General features: G+C 33.4%; 1 protein-coding gene across 1 annotated transcript; it reads right to left on the minus strand.

Annotated features, from left to right (window-relative positions):
• Positions 1–318: 318 nt before the first annotated feature.
• Positions 319–3,544, minus strand: LOC124454577 (putative L-amino-acid oxidase YobN). Its single transcript, XM_047005349.1, has 3 exons — positions 3,023–3,544; positions 2,028–2,506; positions 319–655 (listed from the first exon to the last, which is right to left on the minus strand). Exons 1-3 carry the CDS (start codon positions 3,218–3,220, stop codon positions 502–504), a joined length of 831 nt encoding a protein of 276 aa, XP_046861305.1. The 5' UTR covers positions 3,221–3,544; the 3' UTR covers positions 319–501.
• Positions 3,545–9,523: the final 5,979 nt, after the last annotated feature.

Here is a 9,523-nt window from a genome sequence, read left to right on the forward strand (position 1 = left end):
CAAAAAATTAGTACTTCTTGTAACTACTGGTGTCTCTTAGAAAAGTCTCGGAAATTTTTCAGAAAAGAAAAGTTCTTTTGAAGAAAATTCCGGAAAAGTAAAACATGTTTATTTTTTTAATTTACTTCATTTACTTAAATATTTAACTAACTTTAATATAATTTCATCCTCTTTCAATAAAGTGTATCTATATAAAGTTATCTTCCATATATTAACAGGTTTCTTCCATGATTCCAATGTTTATCACATTTAACTAAGAAAATTAATCAATGAAAAGACTCAATCATTTTGAAATAAAAGAACAAAAATCATAAAAACTTTTAAAATATGATTTAATTTTGAAAAGACAAATTACTTGAAATGCGAACACAGAAAAAGAAAAGTGTGTTGAAAATGTTATAAATCAGTACGTCAGCGGCCAAGTACATGAAACTAAAAGGTAGACTATAAAGGTTTTCATAAATAGTGGACACAAACTTTAATTTCAATTACAAAAAAACCTCACAATGTATGGTTCCAGGTTCTTTCCATATGTCGTTCATAAACCTGAAATGCAGCTTTTAAACCACTTTCTAAAGCACCTTGTATCCACATACGGGTAAAAGAAATTCTTTCACCAGCGAAATGAACGTTACCCATCGGCTCCCATAAATGCCTAATTGTGTAAAAAAATATTATGTATGTTAGGTAAAAAGTAGTTTCCTTAGAAGTCTACCATATATAAAGATGAAATTTCCCATATTTCTCAAACATTTTTACAAATATAAGAGCAAATTGTTAAAACAAAGAACAAATGTTGTCAAATTGCGCTACAAAGGGCCATTTGTTTTTTTGTACGTTAAGAAAACGAAAATAAAATTATAATTTCCTTTTCGTTTTTCTTGTTTCGTTGCGCCAATCTCTAAAAAACCAATTTCAAAATTGAATTTTTGTGTTCTGGAGAGTGTGACATTGTAGTCCTAGTTATAATACGACTTCAGTGTTTACTTTGAAAATCAGAGCATTAATTTAACCAAAAGCGTACATTCAAAACAATGACTTGCAAAACTTCCTTGTATCCGCGAGGTAAAACGACGGGTAAACACACTGTAAAATATAAATACAACACAAAGTGTAAAATAATGAACTTTCTTCTCTTGATAGATTCATATATTCTCCTTAAATCATCAAATATCGATTCGTTGATACTATTTCATTGACAAGTAGAATCTGTTAGGACTTCGCTGCATTAAAGTGTAGTATTCCTAGCTAGCTACATGATGATTATGAAACTCATGATCGCTTGCTTTTGTTTACCACAAAGGAAACATTTTTAATTCTAATGTTTCAAACGAAGTTTCAAACGAGCTCAACGAAGCAACAACGTTTGAAAACTACATCGTGCGTTGACGTTGCACGGTGAACCATCAAAGCTGCGGTCCTGCTATTTCTGCAAAAGCTTGCTTTTATATGGGGAATATGCAGCTAAGCGTTAATGAGATGTTTAATCTTTTGCTGATACTTGAATTTATATTGGTTGTGCAGAGGTTGATAAAACAAAAAAAAAACCGATTTTTATTTGCATTTTTAAGGAGGAGAAAACGAAAACTAAAAGTAAATGTTTTTCGTTTTCCTAAAGCGTTAGAAAAGGAATGGCCCTTGAAGAAATTGTAAGAAACAGGAAAATAGCAACTTGAAGACAAAATGAATTAGCCCCCTACTATTCACGTATTATTCAATTATTCAGATGTGATAAAACCGGGAGTTTGAACCATTTCAAAAAAAAACATCAGAAAAATTATGGCAAAATCGTGTCGCATTATTGTGCTTCAACATATAGCTGAGGTTAGCAACCAGAACAAATATTATCTGGTCTCGTTGTTCTTTTATCTTACACTAAAAAGTACTGTAGTTCTTTTCTCAAGACAGTAGAGACTACTATTTCTAAAGGAGTTATTTTTTAATTGAAAAAGAAATAAGTTGTTGGGGTCTTGCTTGTCTACAAATACATTTGTAAAAAATTACTGTTTACCCAGAAATTTTCGCACCTAGTACTTTCGTAATGAGATGTTTTCACTGCTCCATACGCTCCTTGATAAGATGGCAGATTATTCCAATCATGAACAATAAAGGTTGTCACCATGTCTTCTTTGAAGTTTGGATGAATTTCTTCGAGTTGTTTAACTACTTTCTGTTTTACCACTTCTTCTTTCATCGACCCATAAAGCAGAGCCTCCTTCGTCAAAGTGTATATCATTAAAAGCCCTTCTCTTGTTTTGCTGTCCTCCGGGGTGACGTAATGAATCTGGCCTATGGGAAGATTTGTCTTTGAAAAACCACCTTTGATTCCTTCATTTTCCCAGAATCTTTCTTTGGTTTGAAGAAAGATTTTTGTTGAATGCTGATTAAAAACATTTCCCATTGCCTGGACGCTTTTTTTCATTGCCAACTGGGATTTAATATCATCAAGCTTTGATTTGAATTTTATTTGACGCAAAATGTTTATCGGCGTGGTAATAATTACTGCCTATGCAACAACAAAATACAAGTACAATTGCGATTATTTATTTTATGAACAAGAGCACACACTGTAGTTTATGTAAGAGGATAGTATTTTCTATTCATATTTCAGAGTTATCATGAAGAAGTTAACGATTACCCAATGGCTAACCAATAGTTTAAATACATTGTAAGAATAATTCAATTCAATGATGTCACTAGAAGACACGCTCAGACATTCTTAAGAATCACGTCATTATACTTATTTGTGAAAATGGTGTTTATATAGAAAAATCTTTTAAAATGGAAGAAACATCAAAATATGCACTGTACAACTTAATTGTTGCTAACTCTATATGAAAAATTAGAAGGAAACACATTTGCAAGCCAAAATATAAATAATAATCGAAAAGTATATAGACAGTTTCAGGAGACAAGCATTGCATAAAAAACAAACAAATATTAGAGAAAGACTTCATGATTTTCAAATTTGGTGTCAAGTGAACTTATGAATAACACAATAAGTTTAATTTTCTAAACTTACCTTTCCCTTAAACACACTTGGTGCATCATTGATAGAATAACATGACACCTCCACGACATCTTTCTGTGGATATTTTTCTTGATACCAGTAATTTATTTCATACACTTGCTTCTTGTATTCTATGTCATCTTTAATCAATATTTCATTGTTAAAAAACGCTTTGGGCAAATTATGCATACCACCTTTCAAGCAATGCATTTCACCAGATGCCCACTTTCCCAGTTTAAAAGAAAGAAAGTGGACTAGGGACTGTTCAAGATCGGACACATAGCAAAATACGGAAAGACCACGAACGGCATCGTTAGACCATGGCAAAAGGTTTTCAAGTTTGATTACATCCAAATCTTTCTGGTCTTCAACAGACACTTTAGCTTTAATCACATTAATATTACTTTCAAAAAAGCTTTCCACGGTGAACTGACTCCAAATTTTAATCCATCGATCCCAAGCGTTGACTTGATCAACGACACTCTTGGAATTTGATAACCAATTTTAAAGCTGGTCAGTGACTACATCTGTTGTTTCTTTGTAATATTTGTCTTCAAAAGGAAAACAAAGAAGTTATGTTTTAATTGTGCTCACAGTCCGACACAATCATATCAAACAGTTATCAGCTTGCCTTGTAAATAGTCTCATTTTATGGCTGACTTATAAAAACTGAAGATAAGATTCATTAAACTTACAGATATCAGTAATATTTCCTTTTAACTCTTCATTTATTCCATCCTTCCAATTTGGCCAAGTTTTGATGAAATGTTTCTCACACCAAACTAAAAACAAATCAAAAAGTATCGTAGCACATTCTATGAAATTTAATGACAATGAAATAAATATAAATAGCTCTATTAACAGTGTATTTAGAAGTTAGGGTCATTGTCATAACTGTTAGCTAACTGGGCATCAAGTGGTGCAAACAAGTAGCTACAAGGGCAAGTTATGACTTTTGAATATTCTGTATTGAAGAAATAGAGGTTATACCAATTCACGTACATCCTTTTACTTCGCAAAAACATTTAGAATTTTATTATTAAGTTTTTGTAGTTTCTACTTTTAAAAAAATTACCTTCTGTTTTTTCGCGATATCCATAGATACTAGAAACGACATTTTTATCGTAATTTGGAAAACGTTTTATTGCTAAATTAAAGTTCTTGATGTAACCATCTGTCAAATAATGTTGTCTCTTAGATTGCTCGTTGGACCCACCAGGAAGTCGCATAGCCCCAGCTAAACAAAGAAAAAACAATTCATCTCTTGTACAAACTGTTAAAGGGCATGTATATATAATAGTGTTTAGTAAAGCTACATGACACTCTTACCAAATTAAACTCGTGATTTCAGTTGTAAGCATAATTCTACTTCATTGATTTTATCAAAGCTTAACATTCAACAGAAAAAGAGTCAATTTAAGATGAGATAAGATGCCATCTTGGCTTTCCTTAATTTTCATTGTCAATGCGAAAGTAAACGGTTGTACATATGTTTTATGACATCGCCCTCATCACACTTGTGCATTATACTTTTGATTTGTAATTTTTAAAAACATATATAAAACTTAAACAATTTTAAACAAATGATAAGGACTAATGTAAGCATCTCAAAAACTTTGTTAAAGCTATAAACGTAAGATGCATAACACTGAGCAGGTCAACAAATCCTGTGACGGGTACTATCTTTCTCGTGAGTTTTTTTGAAATTTTTTACGTCTACAGAAGCGTACTAGCAATAATCCAATCATTGTTTAATTTGTTTTAGATGAAAATAAATTTTTAAGCTAATTTTTTTCTAATTTTTTTTTTTTTTGCTTTAGGATTCTGTAAGTTAAGAAGTATTTATAGCGCATACTAATTTCTACTTTGGAAGAAAAACGTTTCAATTTTTACCATATTTACAGACATGCGAAAACAAAAAACTATAGGAAAATACCTTCTTGTTACGGCTAGCTATAACTTCACTGGAAATACGATTGTCGAAAAATTTTGTACATTTGATGTTAAATCACAAAAAGAAGTTGTGTTTTATTTATAAAATGAAATTCGTATATGTCATTATTAACTTTAACCTATTGAATTGACGCCCCATCCAAAAAATGCTAAGCCAAAATAAGTTGAGAACACGACGGCGTCCTAAACGCAGTTCTCTTCAATATTAAGACGCCGTTGTCGTTTTGTTCTATTTTGGCTGAAAATTTTTTCTATTTTATTGTAACTTTCACGTGCCTCAGTTCACTCCAAACTTTCTTCCATTAAACCCAACTGCCACAATTGCAATCCTAATAATATTGAGCAAAATTTTCAAAACCATGTTTGGTGTTGACCCTTTGTACTTAAATAGCATATTTAGCAATTTTATACAAACGTCAAAAAGTGGGCTTTTCAAGAGTTTATTCAACGAATTTCAATAAATCATTTAAATAAAACGATATTCAATTTAAGCATGCAAACAACCTTGGCTAATCAACTCACACCTTCTCCATACAAACCAGACGCAAGACCACTTTCTTTACCATACGTATAGACTCTTCCACCATAACGCTCTGCTTGCTCAAGAATTTTCACAGAAAGACCAGCTTTTTTCAACTCGTACGCTGCAGATAGACCTGCCATTCCTGCACCAACAACGATAACGTCAACTATGGTTTCATCTTCATGTACAGCACTGACAACCGAGGTTGAAAGACTGGACTCCTGAGGCTTGTAGCCGTAACGATTGTAAGCTTTCTGCAAACCCTCATCTTGAATACATTTCAGAAACGTTTTAATGCAGTCATTGTGCTGTATTGGAATTGAATTGTTTCCGAGAAGTTTTATAGGTTCATCATTTTCCCAAAATCTTTTATGACTTAAAAGATATTGTGACGCCATTTTATACCTCTTGATTGCAGAGAATAAGAAATTTTAATTAGTGCAATGAAAGTAGAATAAATTATATACGAGTCAACAAAGTATATATTATATGACAATTCATAAAATACTCCTTCACTCTTTTGTTTCCACGAGACATTTATAACAATTTCAACCAAAAACCCTTATGACTTAACTAAAAACACCATGCCGTGTTCCTAAAATAAAATATACCTTATCATTGAGTTATAACTTGCTAATGTTGAACGAACGTAATTTTGGTTTATGATGTAATTTTAACAAAAGTACAATGTTCTCGGGCATCTAAGCAATACTCGTTTAATAAATTGTCGTTTCGACCTGTACTTTCAAACACATAAAATAAAAAGGCAAATAAAAAAACCTAAACGTTTACTGAGTACATTGTCAACTTGCTACGTTGTACATTTGAGTTTCATATAAAACTGGAGTCGCAAGTATGTATTTAACCATCACGTATAAATACAATTTTGATGCAAGATCAAAACACTCTTAGCATTTAAAGGTTATGCAACTGATTTGTATACAATACTTTTCCCATTTTTAATGGCATTCATCCGTCACTTTTTATCAGACATTTTAAGTGAACGACGAGTTTTTTTATCGTAAACATGTTTCGGCATGCTTATGCCATTATCAGTACATCGAGTGAAGGTGATTATGCTATTTACATGATATATATATATATATATATATATATATATATATATATATATATATATATATATATATATATATATATATAGGAAGTTTATAATTTATGATTTTCCGTATAAAAACAGTGCTCGATGCCCGAGGCAGGCGTATTGATAAGGAGAAGAAAATACACAAAACTACAATTTATCCCGACAAGCCTGTTTCGTGATTGCTCACTTTCAGGGATTTAATGAATAAAATACTTAAATGCTTAAATATATATACAAGATGATGACGGAAGCTAGTGTATTAATCAAGGTGTATAGTTTCAGTTAGATGAAAGTTAGAGTATTAATTACGGTGTATGGTTACAAATTACATAGGAGTGTTTTGGATCTATGGCGACAAGAGGAAATAAGTTCGTTGCGTTCATTGAGGGATGATTTGGATGGTTGGTAGAGGATGAAGAATTTTTCTTTAAGGCAAAGGTTGCATCTTTTACTGGTGCTGTTGTATGGTTTGCTGTGTGTAATGATGTTCCATGAGATGTCGTGGTCGATATTGCTGTCTTTAAGGGTCCAAATGTGCTTACTGAGCTCGGTCGAGTTTCGTAGTTTTGTGGCGGAAAGAGGCAGTGTGATTTCTATGTCTAGTCTTAAATTCGTTTCTGTAAGTCCAATGTACGTCTCAGTTGTGTTATTGTCTTTGCGTTTTACAGTAGCTTGGTAAACAACGGATGACTGCAGGCAATTTCCGTTATGGGCAGTTTTGTTTTTGTCGGCAGTTGCATGTTTTGTAAGTGTCTTTTGTTCGCGGTGTTGTCGTTAGTTTTGTCTGATGTTCTCAGTATATGTTTGTTATGGTTGTTGATTTGTTCGATATTGTTCATGCAGCTGTAGCTGAGTTTGATGGTGTTACGGTTGAATATTTTCCTGAGTTTATGGTCTATGGGGAAGTGTTTGTCGATTAATGAAAGGAATTTGTGGCCGATGTTTGTGTAGACGTTTTTGCTGAATGGAGGGTTGTACCAAAGTATATTTTGCCGAAGTCTGTTTTTCCGTTTGGTAGTAGCGTCTGAGTCGAATTTTAGTGTGTATCGGTATCCGTTTTCGTCGAGTGCTTTTTGGTATGGTGCAGTTATTTGGTCAACTGATGCTTTGTCGACAAAAGCAACCATCCTCCAAGCATTACAAAGAACATACCTGATACCATTAACAAACGCCTTTCATCCTTATCATCCGATGGAGCATCATTCGACCAAGAAATTCCTCCATACCAAAAAGCACTTGACGAAAATGGATATCATTACACACTGAAATATGACCCAAACGCTACTACGAAACGGAAAAACAGACTTAGAAATAACATACTCTGGTACAACCCTCCATTCAGCAAAAACGTCTACACGAACATCGGCCACAAATTCCTTTCATTAATCGACAAACACTTCCCCATAGACCATAAACTCAGGAAAATATTCAACCGTAACACCATCAAACTCAGCTACAGCTGCATGAACAATATCGAACAAATAATCAACAACCATAACAAACATATACTGAGAACATCAGACAAAACTAACGACAACACCGCGAACAAAAAGACACTTACAAAAACATGCAACTGCCGACAAAACAAACTGCCCTTAACGGAATTGCCTGCAGTCATCCGTTGTTTACCAAGCTACTGTAAAACGCAAGACAATAACACAACTGAACGTACATTGGACTTTACAAAACGAATTTAAGACTAGAACATGAAAGTCACTGCCACAAAACTACGAAACTCGACCGAGCTCAGTAAGCATTTGGTTAAAGACAGCAATATCGACCACGAACTCATCAACATCATTACACACAGCAAAACCACAACAGCACCAGTAAAGATGCAACCTTTGCCTAAAGAAAATTCTTCTACCAACCATCCAAATCATCCTCAATAAACGCAACGAACTTATTTCCTCTTGTCGCCATAGATCCAACACTCCTATGTAATTTGTAACCATACACCGTAATTATACTCAACTTCCGTCATCTAACTTGAAACTATACACCTTGATTATACACTAGCTTCCGTCATCATCTTATATATATTTAAGCATTATATTTATTCATTAAACTCTGAAGAGTGAGCAATCACGAAACAGGCTTGTCGGGATGAAATTGTAGTTTTGTGTATTCTTTCTCATATATATATATATATACATATATATATACACAAAGTGTATAACAATGTGCCCTCCCGGCTATCACCAGAGTAAAATGGTGACTTCTGCACTTGGGACACAGGACGTACGGTTTATACATATATATATATATAAAAGATAAAAGTTTCTCCGGATTTTGAATGATTTTTATTGAGCTTTCGACTCGTTGCTTCGAGCCTTCAACTAAAGTACTCGGACGCGCACAGACTCGGACGCGCACAGTACTCGGACGCACACAGGTACTTCGAGCCTTCAACCACGCAAAGTACTCGGACGCGCACAGACTAAACACGCGAATTTAAAGAAGCTTGGTACAGGTAAGACAACGACACAATAAACAGACATATCGACATACCCATCATATATTCACAACTAAAGAAAAGGACAAAAACTACAAACAACACCAAAACTAAAACTACTACACTCTATTGTTAACACCACCAATCATATTAAACATGCAAAACCCATGGCAACGCATTTTCACCTTTCAATCACATTAAATCCACCTACTCATCAATTAGACGCTCTGGCACGTCTCCAATTAAAAAGCATTATAAATAAATGTTTTCATTCTGATGAAGGCTCGAAGCAACGAGTCGAAAGCTCAATAAAAATCATTCAAAATCCGTAGAAACTTTTATCTTTTATATATTCAATGCCTGGATTACCGATTTTCAAACTTATATATATATAAAAAGAACATTTTAAATAAACGTTCCGACATGACGTGCATGCCGTAGCCGCTTAACACCTTTGAATCGATGTATATAGTCAGCAAA

Source organism: Xenia sp. Carnegie-2017, unplaced genomic scaffold, assembly GCF_021976095.1.
Source record: "Xenia sp. Carnegie-2017 unplaced genomic scaffold, XeniaSp_v1 HiC_scaffold_3, whole genome shotgun sequence".
Taxonomy (NCBI): Eukaryota; Metazoa; Cnidaria; class Anthozoa; order Malacalcyonacea; family Xeniidae; genus Xenia; species Xenia sp. Carnegie-2017.

What these genes read in the sequence shown, in the direction of transcription:
- LOC124454577 (XM_047005349.1), bottom strand. Translation starts at nt 3,220, where the DNA reads ATGCATTGCTTGAAAGGTGGTATGCATAATTTGCCCAAAGCGTTTTTT. An exon ending in CAAGTGTGTTTAAGGGAAAG is followed by an intron (nt 2,507 to 3,022) that starts GTAAGTTTAGAA and finishes GTTGTTGCATAG; the next exon opens with GCAGTAATTATTACCACGCC. An exon ending in TCTCATTACGAAAGTACTAG is followed by an intron (nt 656 to 2,027) that starts GTGCGAAAATTT and finishes TTACACAATTAG; the next exon opens with GCATTTATGGGAGCCGATGG.